At 35.2% G+C, this 22,849-nt stretch overlaps 1 protein-coding gene across 13 annotated transcripts in view; it reads right to left on the bottom strand.

Moving 5' to 3' along the window:
• The window catches only part of LRRIQ1 (leucine rich repeats and IQ motif containing 1), a 239,590-nt gene that overhangs the window by 105,859 nt on the left and 110,882 nt on the right, over positions 1–22,849 (bottom strand). For all 13 annotated transcript variants that reach the window (XR_516764.4, XR_007919512.2, XR_007919513.2 and 10 more), the window contains exons 19-23: positions 15,094–15,183; positions 14,320–14,441; positions 13,705–13,800; positions 13,384–13,466; positions 5,352–5,453 (exon numbers count right to left, since the gene is read on the bottom strand). Coding sequence is in view for 10 of the 13 variants with exons in the window: in XM_008256853.4 (XP_008255075.2) it covers positions 5,352–5,453; positions 13,384–13,466; positions 13,705–13,800; positions 14,320–14,441; positions 15,094–15,183 (493 nt within the window). In the remaining 3 variants the exon portion in view is untranslated. The remainder of the gene's footprint in view (positions 1–5,351; positions 5,454–13,383; positions 13,467–13,704; positions 13,801–14,319; positions 14,442–15,093; positions 15,184–22,849) is intronic.

Raw genomic sequence — 22,849 nt, 5'->3', positions numbered from 1 at the left:
AAATGAATTGGAGTTGAGGAGGTAAATAAGCCAGTTCTCAAAAGACAAATAGAACATTTCTCCTGATTTGTGGTAACTAATATACAGAGTACAAAATAATGTAATGTATATGAGTGAAACTGAATTTTTGAGATTTGAGTATTATTTATAGCTCTTGTCTATACTCCTGAGGAACAGTGGTTTTACTACTTAATACTTCTTGAGTTCTTTATTTATTGGAGGATTAAGTTTATGATTATTAAGTAAACAAAGTATGTCATTGCAAAAATTAAAAGAAAAATAAGAAAGGTAGGAGGAGGGACAGTGGGAGTAAGTGAAGGAGGGAGGATAGGGTGGGGAGTATCATTATGTTCTTAAAACTGTATGTATGCAATACATGACATTTGTTCCTTTTATATAGATATAATTAAAAAGCCACAGACACACAAATAGAATGGGAGCAAATTTTCTTGCCTCTCTCTTCCTCTTTACATAGAGAAAAAGATAAACATATTAATTGGGTAAAAATAGTTCTTCCATGTAAAATCATTTTAGCTATGCCTATTGTTAAAGGAAAAATAATTAAAACTCATTAGAAAATTTGGTATGTAAATAAAGCTCATCCAGTGAAATAATGAAATTCAAAGACACTTGTGTGGCACTGGTGTGAGTGTGTGTGTGTGTGCGCTGGTGTAAGTGAGTGAGGAGAATGGAGAGGGGAGAGGGGAGAAGAGGGGATGGGAGGGAAAAGAAAAGAGGAGAGGAGAGGTTAGGAGAGGAAAGGAGAGAGAGAGAGAGAGAGAGAGAGAAAGCGAAAGAGAGAACACTAAATACATTTAACTTAAGGGAAAGACAACAAAAACTCAAAACGTTATATCATAAAGAATATGTGGAAATCTTTCATGTTCTACAGGCTAGTTTTCTCAATTACTATTTTAAACTTTTCCTAAACTATATTTGCATATAATTTAATAAACATGCCATAGCCAAATACACTATTCTTATTGTTAACATATCTTCACCTTTCACAGAAAAGGAGAATTCAAAAGAACATGCTAGGGACCAGTGCTGTGGCATAGCAGGTAAAGCTGTTGCCTGCAGTGCCAGCAGCCCATATGGGCACCGGTTCATGTCCTAGCTGCTCCACTTCCAACCCAGTTTTCTGCTATGGCCTGGGAAAGCAGTGGAAGATGGCCCAAGTCCTTGGGCCCCTGCACCCAAGTGGGAGAACTGAAAGAAGCTCCTGGCTCCTAGCTTTGGATCCGCCCAGCTTCAGCCCTTGTGGCCATCTGGGGAGTGAACCAGTGGATGGAAGACCTCTCTTTCTCAATCTCTCTCTCTGCCTCTGCCTCTCTGCAACTCTGCCTTTCAAATAGATAAAAAAATCTTTAAAAAAACATGCTAGGTTTCTCCTTTCTTATTTTGAAAGATTTCTTTCTTTGAAAGGCAGTACAACAACCTGTGAGGGAGAGATAGATATTCCATCTATTGGGCCACTTCCCAAATGGCTGCAAGAGCTAAGGATGAACCAGGCCAAAGCCAGGAACCAGGAACAACATCCAGGTTTCCCGCATGGGTGGCAGTAGCCCAAGTACTTGAGCCTCCTCCCTTGCTTTAACAGGCACGATAGTGGGGAGCTGGATCAGACCTGGAGTAGCCTAGACTCAAACCAGCATTCCAAAATGGGATGCTGTGCATGTAAGTGGTGGTTTAAATTGCTACACCACAACACTGGCTCCTAGATTTCTACTTGCTGACTCTGAGATGTATACTAAATTAAAGGGCAAAAACAGGGGCTGTCATTGTGGTTGAATCACTGGTTGAGATGTGAGCATCCCATATGAGAGTGCCAGTTTGAAATCCAGTTGCTCTGCTTTGGATCCAGCTCCCTGCATGTTCACCTGGGAGGTAGCAGCTGATGGCCTGAGTACTTGGGTCTCTGCTTTCCATGTGCGAGACCCTAGTGGAGTCACTAGCTTCTACCTGGCCACGCCCTGGCTGTTGTGGCTATTTGGGGAATGAACCAGTGGATGGAAGACTGATCTGTCACTCTTATATGTGCTGCCTTATAAATAAATAAATAATAAATAAATAGTACCTTCCCATTATCTTTCTTCCTATGCATTTCCTCACTAAAGCAATAATGTTCCTATTTAACATACAACACCTCTGGAGCCACCACTGATTTTAGCAGAATTTCTACTCTTCCTCTTGAAAACAGTGAAATAGTGAAATTAATATTGTAATTGGGAAATTAACCTTGAATAAAATCCAAGTCTTATTTTATATTGGAAATATATTTCAATTCTATTAAAATATTAATCTATAAGTATTTTTTGAAATAATATTGAGTTCTGATATTTTTAATGATCACTAAATTTGTTCATGTTTTACTAAGAAAAATTTTAAGTATCAAAAATAAATACACATCAGACATGCTCTTCACCAATTAAGTCACCTCTTGGGATGCGCACATTCCATGTGGAGAGAACCTTGCTTCTGATTCAGTTTCCTGCTAATGAGCACCCCGGGAGGCAGCAGATGATGCCTCAACTACTTGGGTTCCTTTCATCCATGTGGCAGGTCCATTTTGAGTTCTGAGCTCTTGGTTTGGGACTAGCCCGACCCTTGCTGTGGGCATCTGGAGAATCAGCCAGAGCACAGACGATCTTCCTCTCTCTGTCTCACTCCCTTTCAAATAAATATTTTTAAAAACATAGGAGCAGGCATTTGGTGCATCTGTTAAGGTGCTGCTTGGAATGCCTGCATCCCATATTGGAGTACATGGATTAGAGTCACTTCTCAACCAGAGTTTATGCTGCCCACATGGGATACTGAGATTGAGTTCTGGGCTCCTAGCTTTGGCCTGGCCCAGTGTCAGCTGTTGCTGACATTTAGGGAGTGGACTAGTGGATGAAAGGTCGGTCTGTCTCTATCTCTCTGCTTTTAAAATAAATAAAAATATATTAAAAATATAGAATGGAAAAAGAAATCATGACATATCATTATCTACTGATCTAATAATGTCAATAATTTGCTAAATTTGTTTTATCTATATTTCTGTGTCTGTGTTTATTGTTTTGTCCTTTAAAGAAAATTTCAGAATCTATATGTTCCATTCCTTCATACTTTGGTAGGTATCTCCAAAAAGCATAAATTTGGTGACTATCAAATTTTCATCTAGCTTGAGGTATTACTAAAAAGAAATGTAAATTAAAGGTATCTATTTTTCAATCATGCTATGAACATGCAGTCACTTTAGGAGTTATTTCATATTTACAGAAGATAAAATATTGAGAATCCTCATAAATTTTTAATGTTTTTAAATTTATTTATATTTGAAAGAAAGAGTGCCACACAGGGAGAGGTGGAGAGACAGAAACAGAGACAGATAACTTTTATCCAATAGTTCACTCCTCAAATGCCTGTAATATCCAAAGCTGGGTCAGGTGGAAACCAGGAGCCTGTAACTCAATCAAGGTGTCTCACGTGGATGGCATGAACCCAAGTACATACGGCCTTACCTGCTGCTTCCCAGGGTACACACAGGCAGGATGCTGCACTGGAAGCAGAGGTGGGACTTGAAGTCAGGCAACACGTTAGGAAATGTACCATCCCAAGCAGTAGCTTAACCATCATACCACAATACCTGCCCCTGAAAATTCTCAATAGTCCCTCTCCATTCAAATATACTTGCCTCCTATTTTTCTATTCTATTTTTCATTGGCAATCTTAGTTCAGTTGCAGGTAAAATCATAAACATTTCATCATGAAAAAGGATAATGGTAAGCGTGTTGAAGTCACATTTGCTCCTCAATAACATTTAAATATTTCTTATAGGTCCATAGTTCATTTAAATGATGAAATAAAGAAAATAATCTTACATCTAGATGTGTAAGTCGCTCACCTGAAAGTGAACTGAGCCTGCTTCAGTCCTCAAATACGCTAAAATATTTACTACTATAGTTTTAATGACCTGTGATTATTTTGAATTTGCTGTATATGAATGAAACTGTCATATTTCCATTTGATTATTACTTATAGCCCTTGCCTATATTTCTGCTAAGCTAGGATCTTCTTGGTTTTCACTGTTGAACTATTTATTTAATGAAGCATTAAGCCCTTGACTCTAATATAAAGTTATATTATCTCAAAATTAAAGGAGAGGGGCTGGTGTATGGCATAGAGGGTAAAGTTGCTGCCAGCAGTGCTGCCATCCCATATGGGTGCTGGTTCAAGTCCTGGCTACTCCACTACTGATCCAGCTCTCTGCTATGGCCTGGGAAAGCAGTAGAAGATACCCAAGACCTTGGGTCATGCACCCACGTGGGAAACCTGGAGGAAGCTCCTGGCTCCTCGCTTCAGACTGGTACAACTGCAGCCATTGTGGCCATCTGGGGAGTGAACCAGCAGAGAGATCTCTCTCCCTCCCTCTTTCTCTGCCTATGCCTCTCTGTAGCTCTGCCTTTTAAATAAAAGTAAAGGAGGGTCTGGTGCCATGGCTCATTAGGTTAATCCTCCGCCTGCGGCGACGGCATCCTATATGGGCACCTGGTTCTAGTCCCGGTTGCTCCGCTTCCGGTCCAGCTCTCTGCTGTGGCCAGGGAAGGCAGTGGAGGATGGCCTGGGTGCTTGGGCGCCTGCACCTGCATGGGAGACCAGGAGGAGGCACCTGGCTCCTGGCTTTGGATTGGCATAGCTCCGGCCATGGCGGACATCTGGGGGTTGAACCAACGGAGGGAAGACCTTTCTCTCTGTCTCTCTCTCACTGTCTAATTCTGTCAAATAAATAAAATAAAATAAAATAAAATAAAATAAAATAAAAGTAAAGGAGAGAGGATAGGATATGGATAGGGAGGTGGGTGTGAGAGAGAGAGTAGGAGAGGGAGGTAGGAAGAAAGGGAGTATCATTATATTCTTAGAATTTTTTCTATGAACTATATTGAAACTGTTAAAAACTAAAAAAAAATTAAAATAAAAATTTTAAGTTCCAGTATGTAATTTTAGTGTTTAATGCAATTTGTATATATTGGCAGTCAACTAAGTATATTGAAATATCATTTAAACATGTGATCAGTTCAACTGATATTATCTGTCACTTAAATTTAAATAATATTAATAGCAATTATATTAATTTCATATAAAATAAGGAATTTATATAGCCACTGATATAAGCACTAAATTTCTATGCCAATGTATCAGTATACTAAATTAGTATTTTAATTCTAAGAGCCATATTTTGACTTTATTCAAGCACACGTTATACTTAATTTTTCAAATATGTACTTTAGGATTTATTGAGGATTAAAAAATTATGTATAATTTTCTGTCTTATCTTTTAAGCTTTATATTTATCTCTTGGTAAATCATACCTTGAAAGTAACCAACTCTTCTGGGCCTTGCCTTCTTTGGTGACTTTGTAACAGAAACTTTATTTTCATTGCTTTTGAATAATGTTAGACGCACAGTGGGATCTAGACAAAAAGAGAACAATAACAGGAAAGTTCAGCTTTGGTCATTCCTTCTCTGAAATGACCATAATATTTCCTTTATGGTGGTATTTAAAGTAATATCTACTCTAAAAGCTCTATAAAATTGATGATCATGTTATTCTGAACTTTATGTTCAGTTATCTGATTAAACATATAGCCAATGCTCAATTTGCATAACTGTTTAAGTAAAAGTTATAGTTAAAGGGAAAACTATACACAGTTTTTATCTCTAAAGTGTGGAGACATTGATATATTACAAGCAAAGAGCTGTGGGATAAAGAACAGATAGAAAAAGATTTTATTAGTATAACATAAAATATATTGAGTTATCTTTCATTAAAATATATTGGTTTTTATAACAAAGACAAAATTTTCTATATTTTAAAGGTAAAATATAAAAATATAAAATTTTTAATTGATTTTTTACATAAATAAAACAGATTTCATGTATTTCATGTATATAATTTTAAGAACATAGTGACGATTTTATAAAACAAATAGGATGATGGCTAATGTAGAGCTCCATAATTTTTATTGGTAATGAATGGCTTCATGAAATGTGAAAACAGGGATTTGGTATTGATGTATTAAGACAAAGAAAAAAGAGACTATACTTACAGAAAAACAATGAGAAAAGAAGATAGTGATGGAAGTACTGGAAGTCAAATAAAGAGTAGAAAGTTATATATGTAGAGTAACCACAATTCTAGGTGGCATACATTTTCTAAGTATCTTATATCAGATTGCAAAAGTAAGGGAATTTAAGAATCTTTTATTAATATCTAGTATAATAGAAATGAATATGCAGAATGCAAAAATGAAAGTTAAATGGGTATAAATATAAGATTACATATTTAGATTAAATCCTACACTTGCATGATTTTACACTGTGAATTAGAGAAGCACAATAAACTATATTTACAGTTATTCTCTAGCATGAAGGACCTGATGATTTCCATTAGCCTCCTCATAATAATTTATCATTACTATGTTATGATTTACATGTTCCCCAGAGATATTTCTCAAGGTTTCAGAAAACAATGGTTAATATTTGGGTACATCCTATAAGCATTTGTGATATAAGGTGTTTTAATTATTAGATGTTTCTAGATGAATTCAGTATGGATTATCAATAATGCCACAACATTTGTGTATGTTAATTTCAGTTTTTATCTATTATCCGAGTTATTTACAAGACAATATTGCTCTGTCAGAAGAAGTGTTACCTAATCAGGGCAGACAGGTTATCACAGGCTTACAAACTCCATGGCAGCTGATAACCTGCTGGCGTGCCTTACAACAGTCTTGCTATGTTCCTGTTCTTCTTACCTTTCTATTTATCTACATTTTTCTGAGCAACGACATTACAATTCAACAGACCTAGGAAAGATCCCAGTTCTAACTTTTACTAGCTGTGTGACTCTGGACAAACTGGTTGTACCCTTTGCCTTCACCTCTGACCAACAGAAATAACATTGACTTTGAAGTTTTACTGTGAGAATTAAAAAGATCATGGGTAAAGTATTAAGCCCACGTCAACAGTAAATAGAGGTGCTCAATAATTTATGACAGCTAACGGGCATATAATTACAAGTTAAAGGATGAGAGTATTTCTGACCTATAATATTCACATAGAAAACCTTAAATCCTACAAAAAATAAGCTGAGATACGTAAGAAACATAGATCCACAGTTGGCTCCATTTTATGCAATGAAGCACACTAAATAAAAACTATGGATTTTGTTTTAAGTTCTCTGGCATTTCTTTCCACAAATAATAATCTCTCCTTGACTTGGTTTCTTATCATGTAAAGTAAGTATAACAATTGTACTTTCCTCATAACTATCATTGAAGTCAAACAATACATTCAAACTATTTATAAGAAGTGTCCAGATCAATTTACTTAAAATAATTTTATTTCACAAGCCCCCAGAATGAATAGTAAATTTCAATATCCTTTTAGCTAAAAACATTCTGATTACATCATTTTAAACTGATTAAGACATAAATTAATTGAAATTGCAAAGGCATAAGATAAGAAACAGAAATTTTAGATGAGAGAAAAAAAATAATCACTTGATTTGACAGTTCCTGGAAACACCACTGTTTTGCCCCCTCAAAAATACACAATCCAGTAAGAAAGCCAGGAGATAAGGATTTTTAAGTACAGGTTGTATTACCTTTAGAGCACTACAGAGTCAGTTTTGTACTCTTAAGTTTACTCTGTGATCAATAGCAAGTCTAAATTGAGTATAAAAATGCTTAAAAAATCAAGGCAGTGGCTATTAAACGCAGCTTTGAAAAATACTTCACGTAACCCATAGATAAGTAAAGCAAGTTCCTATTATGCATGTGGCTCTATTATACTTCATGTTTTATACCCATGATTTCATTTTAGTAACATAATTTTAGATAAGCATAAGAATATCCATGAAATTATTTCATCCATTAATAATCCTGTTTAGTTCCTATAATTTTAATTTAAGCCTACTGTATATTTTATCATTATTTTTACATAAAATCTGGTTATTACTGCTCATTTTCTGTAGTTGACAAGTACAGTAGTGCTGTAAAAGAAATGTCATTTTAGTGTTTAATGGTGACCTAATTTTCATCATCTTATGAGGAGTACCATTTATTAATTTAAAATTTTCCTCCCCAAACACATATTTAAATCACTAAAATAAACACACATAGTCACACTACATACATTGTCAAATGGATATTAGTTAATTTATTATAATATATTGTGGAGTCAGTTAATAGCTATTTATTAAATATCTACCAGGTACGAGGCATGATAACAGGTTCCTCAAATTCAGTGTGGGAACAAGTAGACTCAGCCCTCAAGTATTAATTACTTAATGGATTTTATTACTGGTTTGCTGAAAGCGTAGAAATAACATTTGATAAAATGTTGTTGTGAATGTAAATAAAATAATAAAATAAATAATAAATTGATAAAATATTCTTGTGAATTCTTTTTGGAAATAAGCAAGGTAAACAACATACATCTTGAATAAACTCCAGTTTGCTAGAGTTTTGTTAATACAGTTCCCATGGATTCTTCCCTTTTAATATTCATTAAATGTATTACCATTTTACAAGCTGATTGCTTTGCTATTGCTCATGAACTGCTTAATGTATATACACAGTTAGCTTATCTTAACTTTTCTACCTGGGTTAATTATTGCTGTGATTAAATATGACCAAGATAGTCTCAAGCTATTTTCCTCATGGAAATAAAATCAGCAAACATATACTGAATAATCTGAATGTGTTTGACACTATGTTAGGTGTCAAAATCAGCTGCAAGATGATTCTTATTTCCACTTGTGGTTCTACCCTCACAATTAAATTAACCTTGTTTGCTTCATCTTAACTCTTTTAACTATGAATTCTAAATTTTATATGCACAGGTGTGATAAACATATAAAAACTGTAAATAAAATATACAAAATATAAAAATCTCGACATCCTGGCCTCATCCTCTCTGGTGAGTGCTTCACATCACCCCCCCCACACACACACACACCCACTCCCTTTCTCTATCCAGCTCATCTTAGTCTTGCTACCAATTCTGCTCACTATGCTTAGGTCATTGACCCTGCATGTTTTCAATAAACCTGTAATTCTCACCCTACATACGACGTTCTTCATTGCATCATCTTCAGGATTCTAAGCTTCCCTGGGTATCTACTAGATTCCAATGCAAGTCACCAAATTCTGAAATTACTTTGCTCCATGATGCAACAGCAAAAACAAGCAAACAAACAAAATCCACAAGACAAGACCAGTCATTACTAGTTGTAGCTTACATCAATCATGAGGGAAATAGCAATTACTGACTAGGAAAAACAACAACTCTAACCCAAACATAAACTGAGCAAATCATGATAACACCTCACAATTTTAGTTTTCATTCTGTGGTTTCCAATCAGTTCCTCGCTCCCTGGTCTTCTCCTCCTCCTCCTCCTGCCCTTTAAAACAGATGGACTTGCTTATACTAACAGAAGTCCTGAATACTGTCTCTCCTAATAGCTGCCCACACCACATGTTTGCTCAGTCCCTTGCTTCATTAATCAGCTTCCTCAACAGAATTTTCCTCTCTGTTATTTATTCCATTACACTCCACTTTCTTTTATTTCTCACCTTAAATAAAATATTGTGGACTCACATCCCTTGGTTAATGAAAAGATATATGACACACACCAGAAATATTACGTGCTCCCTATAGAGCAAATTGCCCTGAGATTTTTTTATAGAAGAAATTTGAATTAAAGTTCCTATTCACCATTTATTTGTTTATGCCCCGCTTTCTTGAAGATCACTGTTTTGTTAGACTGAAGGACATAACATCTTTCATTTAACAGTTACTGTTCTCTGAGTATCTTGCCTTTCTCCCTACACCCACTGAACAAGTCTCCCACCAGTTTTATGGACAATATTGCCCCCTAGTGGCTGGAAATTTTAAATTTTGCAAGTTGGGTAAGAAATTACCTCCATAGAGGACTTAGAGGGGCCTATAAAGCAATACAGGAAAACATGTATTATTAAAAAAAAAATGAATGGATTTCAATATTTTTGCACCAAAATGAATAAAATTGTATTTCCATTTCCAAAAAATATATTTTAATTACTGGAAATTTAAAATAAATTTAACCAAATTTAAATATTTAAAACATCGTGTTAATTAATGAATAAAAATTTAAAATAATAGTCATTATTTTGGATATAGTCAAGTAAATTGATAATATAACACAGACAAATTATTAAATTGTAAAGTACTGCAGAATCTAAGTCTTTTTTTAATTTTTATTTTTATTTTATTTTTTTGACAGGCAGAGTTACACAGTAAGAGAGAGAAACAGAGAGAAAGGTCTTCCTTCCATTGGTTTACCCCCCAAACGGCCGGCACGCTGCCCCCATCCGAAGCCAGGAGCCAGGTGTTTCTCCTGGTCTCCCATGCAGGTGCAGGGCCCAAGCACTTGGGCCATCCTCCACTGCCTTCCCAGGCCACAGCAGAGAGCTGGACTGGAAGGGGAGAAACCGGGATAGAACCGGCGCCCCAACCGGGACTAGAACCCAGAGTGCCAGCACCGCAGGCGGAGGATTAGCCTAGTGAGCCGCGGTGCTGGCTAGAATCTAAGTCTTAAATAATTTACTCATTGCAACAAAAATGATCTATAAGTAAGTGCTACATAATGAACCAAACAGAAGATAAATGAAACAGAATCATTGGAGAGGATCCCTCTGACTTTCTTTTTCATATTTGCCAACCTTAATAACTTCTTGAATGTTTCTAATATATTTATTTTCTGTGAAAAACAACAGAGGAAAAGAGCGAAGAGAATATAAACCTCATCTTTCGGGGCTGGAGTTGTGGAATAGCAGGTAAAGCCGCAGCCCGCCACACCAACACCGGCCTCCCACGTGGGCTCCGGAGTCTGGCTGCTTCACCTCCAATCCAGCACCCTGCTAATGGCTTAGGAAAGGCAACAGAAGATGGCCCAAGTGTTTGGGCGCTTGCCACACATGTAGGAGATTCAGCTGAAGCTCCTAGCTCCTGGCTTCAGATTGGCCGATGCAACCATCTAGGGAGTGAACCAGAAGATGGAAGATTCTCTCTCTCCCTCTCTCTCTGTCCATCTCTTTCTATTTCTAATTTTCAAAATAAATAATCTTTAAAAAATCATCAATAAATTTTGCATTTTAGCATTCAAATTTTAAAGAAAAATTGTTTCTTTTTTTAAATCTAGTATTATTTTGATGAAACAAAAGCATTAACAGAGACACAAAACCTTTCACAGTAGTAAAATGTAATTGGGTCCACAATCATATAATTGGAGTAACAATTTCCATAAAATTATACAATCGCCATTTCAGATTTTTAACTAACAGGTCATGCTTAACACTAACTCAAATGTTGGGTTAAATGTGCTGAAGTGGACAACTGGCTGTCCTTGTTCATTTGTTGCCCTACCGTGCCCCCTTGTGACTGATATAAAGAGGTTTAATTTAGGCCTAATTGTGTTTAATCGGTACCATTACAACAGTAATTTTAAAGTCTGAATATATATTCTTTATTATTCCTCTGGTAGAGTTATTAATACTGACTTCCTAAAAATGTACTCAACTTAAAAAAAACCCACCCTCAATTAGAAGAATTAAAAACAAAGATCTGTGTTTCCAGAGAGACAATCATATGGAAAATACAAGATAGTCTTTTCCTCATTAATAGAGGCTACTTCAGACAACTATCTCAGAAACAAAAAATTATTCTTGCAAAGCTTCTTGAACATAAATAGGAAAGAATTATTTTTAGATATTGGCTGAATGAATTCTTAAATAATGATATTTGAACTTGCCCAGCAGTTTCAGAAACTTTATTCTCAAAACAGCAAAGAATGTTTTCTGATACTCTTGAAGATGGGTAGAAACATACATCAAAGCAATAGAAGAGTTTATCAAACTAACTTGATTTGCTGTACTGGATTCCATATCCGCAGAACTGCAAGGAAGTCTCACTATTGTTAAGGGTTTGGAATTACTCATTGAGTGGGGTGACTACCACATAGCATTCAACTCACAAAGTCCTGATGACTTTAAAAGGAATTTACAAAATCAGAGGCAGAAGGAAAAGGCAGCTAGAACAACATAGTATTTATTTGTATTTATCTTTAAAATGATTAAAATTTCAGTATTTCAAAGCTTCCAATTTTTTTTAGCACACAACTAATAATAAGTTATCTCAAAAAGACACAGGGTAAAATGAATTTGTCATTAATAAATCACCAAGAAAGAACAGTTGGATATTTTTGAGGAGAAAAATGAGCCACCAGTCATTTATCAAATGGCTAGTGTGAGATGTACCAATAAATACCAGTTATTCCTTGGAAATCAACAGTATTGTGGCTATTTTTATTTATGATTTTTAAAATTAAAAATTACATACATATTTCTTATAACTTTGCTGAATTAATAATCTAAAATAAGTTTGTATTGAATAATGAATGGGCAGGACAAAATACATTTTTGAATGTTTCATATGTTTACATAAACTAGAAGAAGAGGGTTAGGATAGATTTCTTACTCATCTCAGGGGTAAAACTTTAATGGAAATAGTTCACTAACAATGAAATTTGCAGAAAAGAAACTAAAAGAGTTTTTTCATGAAGTAGTTGTTTACTTTGAGCTTCTGAGTCAATTGGTAAATATAGTAATAAGTTACCTATATTACTAAGCTAATATATTCAAATAGTTTTAATTAGAGATATAAAATCATAATACCATACTATTTTTCACTAATATATATAAGCTACTCCATATATTATGTAATTATATTAAAATATCGGAAGTGTCTAAAAAAAGACAAATGCTTTCAAGAGTAACTTGGGATAGAAGAAAAGATGGCCTTGAATATTTCCTGAGTTCAATAAGATCACAAAAGATATAAACTATATTTCTTTTCCAGGTTGTAAAGTCATGAAGTCTGCACAACTAAACTCCATGGACTAGTTTATTTATAAGTTGGATTAAATAATTGAGCAATTTAAAATCACATAAAACAAGAAGCACATGAAGTAGGTGTCCTTTAGAATCAACAATTTGCAAAATAAACCAGTTCAGAAACAAATTATAACATAATTCTTAGTACACAATAGATAGGTAATCAATAGCAAACTAGATAAGAGACAGAAAAAGTAAAAAAAAAAAAAAGAGTATAACAGGGCATTCAATGTAACAGCATGATTCTCTACAAATTTTCTTAAGTTTATTGTTTGAGTCATTACCATAGGCCTATTCATCTCTGCATTCACTTCTGTTCCTATTGAATGTAATTTGAAATAAATATTTTAAATGAATTTATCTTCAATATTATACAAATTATAATTCAAATAGCATTACTCACCTATTTTTTTCTTTAGTTTCTTTGACTTCATTTTCTGTGCCCTCTTCAACATTTGTTGAGCAGTAGCAATATTCTTAAAACCCCTATTAAAAGGCAAAAAATTACAGATAATATTTACATGTGTATATATACAAATAAACACATACATCTGCATTATCTCATTCTAAATACATTTGTGTTTCCAGCTAAGAAACTGCAATTTAATCAGATATACAGTTTCTCAAAAATTAATAGATATTTTTGAAATATGAAAAAATAGCTGGTTGGACATTTAACAATACCACAATTTCTCAGTTTTTTAGTACAAAATAGACCACATACCATTCTTCTGAAATTTTTTCTTCTTTCTCAGATTTTAGCAAACTCTTTCTACTAGTCTTTGATTCAGATGTCGTGGTTAAAGTTCTATTTTCTGATCTGGCAATAGAAAAAAATCCACTTTTAACTGAATTAACACAGGAATATAAGCACTTTTTAAAAACTACAAGCTGCTTATGCTGTCTCAAACTTGGGAATAAAATGCATTTAAGTTACACGAAAACTTTATCTTGAAAAGTAATAAAAGTCTGCCATTAATTTAAAATGTTTACATTTCAATTACTTGAAGCATATTTCAAGCCTTTTGTGGAAAGTAGTGCAGCACTGGGATTTTAATTCTAATCCTTATCTCTACCTATATAGTAGTATTTAAAGATCTATTTGCTTTCAACAATTAACGACCCTATTTCGCTGACACATAACTTTTGTAGTTGTTTTAATTCACCTACCTCACCTTATTTTACACTGAAGACCATTAAATCATGACAATATTTTTAATACTAAATGTTCCATCTTCTCAACAAGTAAGTTCACATCAATTTTTGCAATACTTTTTAAAGGAATGTAATATCCTTGTCATTCACAGATTGATCCTCTGAAAAAGCAATTAAAGATTACCTGCTGTTTAATCCTGGGTGTTCTGATGAAAACACATTTTCTTTTTCATTACAGAGCCATGCTTGAGCTGGATGACTTGGTAAGTTAAGGGAAGTATCATCATATTTTAAGGTTCCAGAGATCTTATCAAGAAAGAATGTAAGTAAATATAAAATAAATTGGAAAATTCTACCATTTATTGTATTACTTTTCATAGATATTAACAAGTTGCCTCCTAAGGAAAACTCATTATAAAATTTAAAAGGATGATAAAATAAAATTTATGGAATACACATAAATATTCTTTGTTGTAGTGGAGCAGAATTTGCTTTTTGGTATAGCTCCCATATACAAAATGATTAATTGCGAAGATCTTAAAAAATCTCAGAAAACAAAACTTCAAAGATTATCAAATAAATAACAGATATTGCAGTTCATTGACCTCTGACTGAGAATCTTCAGCTGTTGCCCTCTTAATGCATATTTTTGTATTTTTAAACTGCTGTCAACTAGTGATTTTAGTCGACTGCCAAATATGCAGCTGAAGTATATCAATTTTTTTTTTTGCTACTGTGAAATAAAGTGTTGAAAGAAATCCAAAATAAAGAAAAAAAAGGAGCAAATGAAAGAAAAGCTACATGAAAAATTACATCTGGGGATGAGGAGGAAGTCAGAGGCTTCTAAAAGTAATTATGTTTTTCAAGTCAATAAATTGTATTATTAATCACTGCAGCATAGCATAACCTTAAGAAACGGGCAAAGATCAAGCACTCAGAAGTTTCCATGACATGTTACCTTTGGCCGGTGCAGCTGGTTTGAAAGCAGTGGTGTTTGTGAAGGGAAGCGGGTGGAATCTAAAGCTAGCCATTCTTTCTCTAAGGAAGCCTGAACAAGTAACCACATTAAAAAGTTAAAAAGGTTAGTTTGCATAAACTTTGTAAAGTTTCTTTTACATTGTCTTATATACTATGAATGTTGACAAAGTATATTGGAATCTTAGTTTACAGGAAAGTTGCTACTTATTGTGAGATGGTATGTATCCACTTAATGAAAACATACAGAAAAAAAGGATAAGACTTCATCCCCAAGTTTCAAATAAAGTGAAAACTTGATATTCAGTATGCTAAAAATGAAGTTCATATTGTTCAGAGTATTTAATGGTAACTCTCATTCTTGAGAGAAATTTAAACACATCACTGTAAGAAATCAACTTTTTGTTCTTGACAATGCAAGTTATATTTTCTATCAAATATCACTATTAAAATTTTATTGTGATGCATTAGCCCTAACTTTCCTATAAATAATGTCTTAAACACTGTATTACCACTTTTTCAATTTTAATCAATTTTCTAAGTGGATGGAGAGGAGGATTTAGTGGCTATGAACACAATATAAGGAACATGGTTTCTAGTATTATATTCTCTAATTCAACTACTTAGAATGACAAAAATACAAACTGAAATTCCTAAATTCCCTCTCTCTTCATCTTAAAAAAATCTTCCATTTATGGAATTTCAAAATGTATTCTTTCTACAATAAAACTGTAGTAAATATATGCATGTAGTATAACTATCTGAATCTGATTTGAGTGGATTATCTAGCGTAGCTCAGGATAAACTTCTGTGTTTCAATGATGTGTTTTGAATCTTTTTGGGAAAAAAATGATCAGAATACCAGTCAAGTTTTCTTTTTGAGATTCACTTATTTTATTTGAAAGGCAGAGTTACAGAAAGAGAGAGGGAGACACACACATACACACACACACACACACACACACAGGAGGGAGGGAGAGAGGGAGGGAGGGAAGAAGGGAGAGGGAGAGGGAGAGGGAGAGGGAGAGGGAGAGGGAGAGGGAGAGACACCATTTACTGGTTCACTCCCCAAATGGCTGCAATGGCTGGGGTGGGGTATGGGTTGGGCCAGACCAAAGCCAGGGACTTCACCTCAGTCTCCAATATGGGTGGTAGGGGCTCAAGGGCATATCATGTCTCTGGCCTTCCCAGGAGTATTAGCATGGAGGTGGATCAGAAGCAGAACAGCTGGGACTTGACCAGTGCCCATATGGGACGCTGGTGTCACAGGCTGTGGCTTAACTACACCATGGCCCTGGATAAATTGTTTTTAAGATGGTTCTAAAATTATCAATCATATTTATTATTTGTAAGTTGAATTACTATATTTTAGAGACTTACATGCAATTTCCCACTTATACAATGTCAGTGTCTTTTGATAGCTTTTTGAAAGATTATTGGAAGGGCAGGACGAACTCATTGAGGGCAGGCAGGCAGGCAAGGCAATGGCAGCTTTTCCATATGACATTTAGTCTTAGGAAATATGGGCAAACTTGTGTGACTTGATTATGTAATTTAGCACCTAAATAGTTGTTAGGTAGAGATTATTTGGAAACAATTGTTACTTGTCAGGAGGAAAATATTCAAGAGGCTTACTGTGCAACATGATGACTATAGTTAATGACATTGTATTGTGTTCTGAAAGTCACTGGGACAGTCAGTTTCAAGCATCCTCACCACAAAAAAATGGTAACGTGTTAGGTAATGGTTTATGTTAATATGCTGAATTTAGCCATTCTGCAACAAATACATATTTCAAAATATTATGTATGTTGTATGCAATACACATATATAATTTTGTCAATTAAAATTATGCATTTCAGTATTCCTACATAAGGTGTTATTGAAAAGACAGAATGAGCAAGCACTCTCTTATCAGAACTGTTACTGTTTCTCCTTCTCATTTTCACAGAAAGAAAGAAAAAGGCTGAAAATGGTGGTTCCAAAACAATGGCTACGATTCAGGGCCATACTACAAATAAAACAAGAGACTATGTGTCAGATTTGCTTTGGCACCTTTGGGAAGGTATGGGAAAATAAACTACTGTAATTTCTTAGCAATATATTCGAGCTGCTTATGTTGATTGCTTGATAAATCAGGCCAAGAATTCAGTAAACTCCTACTAATTTTTACAACCAAAATTTTCTGATTAGCTTACGATGGGTGATAAATTTGATAAAAAAGAATTGCCATTTGATACAACATTGCAAGGACTGGATGCTGGCTTTGGATTTTTTAAAATTCTTTAAGTGATAAAGGAAAATATGATCTATCCCAAGAAAGATCAAGGGTGATGGTAATCAGCTATAATCAAATTGGTATTTTTATTCTCATGAAAACTGCTAAAATGAAGACAAGATGTGAAGATGTGAAGGAGATAATAGTATAAGAAGCAATGTACCACCTAACAAGTAGCTGTGGAAAAGGATCAGGATAAGAAGTCTGACTTCTACACTATTTTTTAAATGAACTTTTACTTTTAGTTAAACAGCTAACAAAGAACCTCTAGAAAGCTAGTTGTTTTGTCTCTGCAGCAGAGCAAGATTTCACAAACACGTGATCTCTTTTCCTTGTCATGCAGGTAAATAAAGGGTACTCTTCCTTGGACAGGCTCTATAAATTCTGGAGACATTTTTCATTTTTCAAATTGCTATATAAAAGTCAAAAAATTAAAAATATTTTTTCTTATTTTGAATATAAGATCAAAAATGTTCTGGGATTCCAACAAGCCTTTATAATCCAACAATCTCAGTAATTTTAGAAACATAAAGAAGAGGTTTAATATAAAATACTAATTATTTAAGAAATTATATAATTAAAACCAAAAATATTAACAAGACTAATGATTTATAAGAATTTTAATTATATAATTTTTAATTTTTTATAAAAGATTTATGTATTTACTTCAAAGGGACAGTAAAAGAGAGCGAGAGGGAGAGTGGGAGAGAGGGAGAGAGAGAGAGAGAGAGAGAGAGAGAGAGATCTTTCATCTGCTGGTTTACTCCCCAAATGGTTGCAGCCAGGAACTGGGAACTCCATGTGGCTCTCTTACATGTGTGGCAGGGACCCAAGCACTTAGGAGATCTTCTGCTGCCTCTCCTGATGCATTAGCAGGGAGCTGGATCAGAAGTGAAGCAGCTGAGATTCAAATTCTCTCTCAAAGGGATGCTGGCTTCACAGACAGTGGCTTATTCTGCTGCACCACAATCTGACCCTGAGTTCAAGTATTTAACATCAAGTGTATTTGGCATTATCTAATATTTTGAGGGAAATAAGACCTCAAATTTTCAGGAGGAATTGGCCAAGAAAGATAAACAGATGGTTTAAAACCTTATATTAAGATATCAATCTATTCAGTACACATTTACACAAATTATTCTGTTCACATTCAGTTAAGGGTCTGGGTAGCTCAATGGTTACTAAAGGACTCTTATCAAATGGGCTTAACTTTGATACCTTTGCAACTATATAATCTTAATTGAACAACTGATGACATATACATATATCATACATACATACCACCCCTATATATATTATATAATTTGGCTTTTGATCAGAGAAGAACTTGTTTTGTTGTAATCCAACTTTGAGAGAGTATAGCATAAGGCTATCAGAAACAGGAGCCACAAATAATAAGGATGATAATGTTTTTATATCTATAAGGAAATTTTCATGCCATCTAGAGAAATCCTGATGTATGACACTAGGACCAGACTTGCCGAGGACACAAGTCAGTTAATGTTGAATAGGTACTAGACATTTTTAAAGTAGTAACTTGGTCATTCCCCTTCTCCTTACTTCCTCTCCCACCTTGCCCCGAAATTTTTCTCCTCTGTCCAATTTGACACTTGCTGTATCAAAAATAATTATAATATTTAGTGATTCCCTTTATAGCATTTTACAATACTTAACGGTTCAAAAATGTATCCCATTATGAATTCCCAAATTTCACTTTTCTCAGTGTAGAAGCATACATGTTCATATTGTTGGAGATTGCTGTTATCTGTCATGTATGTCTCTTTCCATCATACCAAATATTTAACTTTTTCTTTAGTCTTGTCCTTTGCCTTTATTTTAGGTTTTGTTTTTCTATCTTCTAACTAAACATTGTAATACACACACATACACACATAACTTTGTGACTTTGATTTGACTAAACTCCAGAGCTGAAAGCAGCCTAATACATTTTACCTCTTTCATAAAAATTATTCCTATAAATTTATTGATTCTGCCCCTCACCTGAGACAAGAAACAATTAGAAATTTGACTCTTCTGGTATAATATTAGCTTTCTCCACCTCATTTGGGTTTAAGAACTCATAAAATATTGGCTGTTTAAAGAAAATTATACTGGTTCTTTACATGTTGACTTCTAAATTGTTTGAATGAAAGAGAAAATAAAATCAGTTAAACTAAGTCAACAAATAAAAACATCAGTGAAAATTCATTTTAAAAATTAGAAGGTAAAAAATCAAAGTGCGAATGTAGATAACCATACCATCTGAAACTACTCAAATAGGTTCTTTTGGATTCTTATTAAGTTACTGAAGGAGAGATAAACATCTAGATGGCTAAAACTATTTTTTAAAGTCTGTCAAGCACTATGGACTCATTATTCATCATTGCTTCTGAAGTTCATTATGACTAGGTACTTAATGGCAGGAGATAATTATTCATGAGCCTTTCATACCTGCATATCTGTGATGACTTTCATCTAGACTGTTGTTTCAGGGATGTTTGCATAGCTGACAGTATGCAAATATAGAGACAGTGTTTCCCATACTGGCACAGGACACTATCCTATCAAGACTCCTGGTTTATAGAGCCAAAGGTTTCAACTCAAGAGATATGACTATGGTTCACAGTGATGTAAGGTCCTAAATTTACCTTGTAAGTAAGGTCTTTTAGGCCAAGTCAATGTGCAATTACTGTTCTTCCATATCTGAATGTATAGTAGAAATTGATGGTGATAAGCTTTGCTGTTCCATCCTGTAGGTCCTAGAGGGGATTATCTCAAAAAGAGTAGATTGGCCACTGATAGCGTGACCACTGGATCTGGATTTAGGGTGAGCACTGATATTCAAGGATTTCCAAGGATTTTATTATACAGATGACACAGTGTTGGTTGTCAAGTCAAATTAATATGTAAATTATATCACCACTTTTAAAGCATTAGTTTCTATGTATCTATTTTTTCTATTTATTAGTCGCTGATTATGCTGGGTGTTATCACAACTCTGTTGGCAATAGTAAATCTGGACATAAGTCTGGGCCCCATCCATTAGGTAGAGTTTTTTGGGATATAAGGAAGAACAAACAGTTCCCACAGCAGCAAAGGAAAAACACTGACTTTTTCACGACTAACAAAAGAGGTCCAATACCTTACTATACCGCTTTAGTACTTGATTGAAACCCCTGGCAATGATGACAGCCTTCACCCAGAGGCGTCCTTTGTGGTTTTGGAATATTGGACTTTCTGAAAAAACAAGCAGGTGCACTCCTATTAAAAAGAAGCCATGGGGCCGGTACTGTGGCGCAGTGGGTTAACACCTTGGCCTGAAGCACCAGCATCCCATATGGGAGCCGGTTCGAGTCCCGGCTGCTCCTCTTCCCATCCAGCTCTCTGCTATGGCCTGGGATAGCAGTGGAAGACGGCCCAAGTTCTTGGGCCCCTGCACCTGCATGGGAGACCTGGAAGAAGCTCCTGGCTCCTGGCTTTGGATCAGCACAGCTCCAGCCATTGAGGCCATCTGGGGAGTGAACCAGTGGATGGAAGATCTCTCTCTCTGTCTCTCTGTAATCTGTCTTTCAAATAAATAAAATAAATCTTTTTTTTTTTTTAAAGAAGCCATTAGCTTCTTATGGGCCTCTTTCAGAAATAACGACTAATCCTTGGAGACTCTCTGATCTGTTACTCTGTTTTGGGTGGGGCAATTTGGGTTCTCATAAGGTGGGACAGTCTCCAAAAGTGTCATTTGTCAAAAGGAAATGGAAGTGCAGTTAACCTGATCTCTGTAGCAACACAGCTTTAAGTGAAAAGGTAGCTAGGTAGCTACTCTTGATAGAAAAGCTTTTATTTCATTGTTATTATTTTAAGATTTATTTATTTATTTGAAAGTCTGAGTTGAGAGACAGAGAGAGAAAGAGAGAGAGAGAGGGAGAGAACCTTCCATCTTCTGGTTCACTCCCCAGATGGCTACAATGCCAGGGGCTGGGCCAGGCTGAAGCTAGGAGCCAGGAGCTTCTTCTGGGTCTCCCACGTGGGTGGCAGAGGCCCAAGCACTTGGGCTATTCTCTGATGTTTTCCCATGCCATTTGCGGAGAGCTGCATGGGAAGTGGAACAGCCAGGACTCGAATTACAGCCTACATGGGATACCAGTATCGCAGGTGGAGGCTTTACCTACTATGTCAAAATGACAGCCCCTAGAAAAACTTTATCTCTACTGCCTGAAACAAAGCTGCTGCATTGACAGGACCTCAATTAATCCAAACTTCCCTAAATCCTTTAGATAGCTTCAGGGATGGTTTGCTAAGCTAAAATCCAACTAACTCTTGGGCTATTGCCAATGGCCTCACAGTTTGGTCTTTTTGTGAAAAATGAAAGACTTGCATACTAAAGACACCTTGCTTTGGGCTCTCGAACATAGAAAAGAAACTACAACTGCTTATAGAACTATGTTGGTTCTTCATATAGATGTCACGATGATAGCCTCTTCTCTGATGAGAACAACTGAACTCAAATTACTGATTGGGAAAAACTCAGTTCCTGATGTAGAAACCATTAATGCATACAAGACTTAAGACTCCTGAAAAATTTAGTCAAATGTCTTAGAACAGAAGAGCTCTCATCTAGTGGATCTTTGCCCTTGACTGCCTCTAGAAAATTGACTACAACTTCGAAGCCCGGCCACTGTTGACATCTTTCAGGTTATTAATTAGCTGTCTTTGGCATACCATATGACCCTTGAAATTAGCTTGAATAATTTTTCTGTTTTTTGGACCACTTGAATTGGATAGTTATGTTCCTTTTATCACAAAATCTACTAAATAACAAGAGGATAATCTGATTCAACCTATCTCATGCCCTTCCATCCACACAGTTACATGGCAGGTTGACATTCACTGGAATGTGGCAGTCCCCTGAAAAAAAATATCATATCCTTGCAGCCACTTCCTAAGAAATAACAGGGAAAAGTGCATTGAAGCCAATATAGATCTATTTGGACAACTCAGGAATCTATCCTGATTATTTCTAGACATGATAAGGATAACTGACATATCCTCTTGGTACAGCCTTGTCGAAGGAAACTTATGCTTTCAAATTAATCCTCATTAAGTTGTGTGTGTTCCTTGTTTTTGAACTTCCCAAAAGAGTAAATGCATGTGTTCCTTGTTTCTGAATTCCCAAAAGAAAAGTTATCAATAGGAAGCTAGAAAATAGAAATAAAGCTACAGCCACTGAAGCTGGACATCTAATTTTGAACAGAGAACTACAATCCAGTACCCTGTAAAGAGTGGGGAGACATGGGACATTACTGATTGTCCTAAACACTGCCCCTGAAATCTTCTTCTTGTGTATCTTTTAAACTGCTGCAAACACCTTACATTTAGCTTAATACTGAGTCTGCCATACCCTTCCAGAAGGTTCTGACCACAGTCTGACAGTCATTTACCTTAGCTTTATTAAGAAGTCTATCAA

Source organism: Oryctolagus cuniculus, chromosome 11, assembly GCF_964237555.1.
Source record: "Oryctolagus cuniculus chromosome 11, mOryCun1.1, whole genome shotgun sequence".
Classification (NCBI taxonomy): Eukaryota; Metazoa; Chordata; class Mammalia; order Lagomorpha; family Leporidae; genus Oryctolagus; species Oryctolagus cuniculus.
The sequence above is the reverse complement of the archived record's forward strand: the minus strand, read 5'-3'. Positions and strand labels throughout refer to the sequence as shown.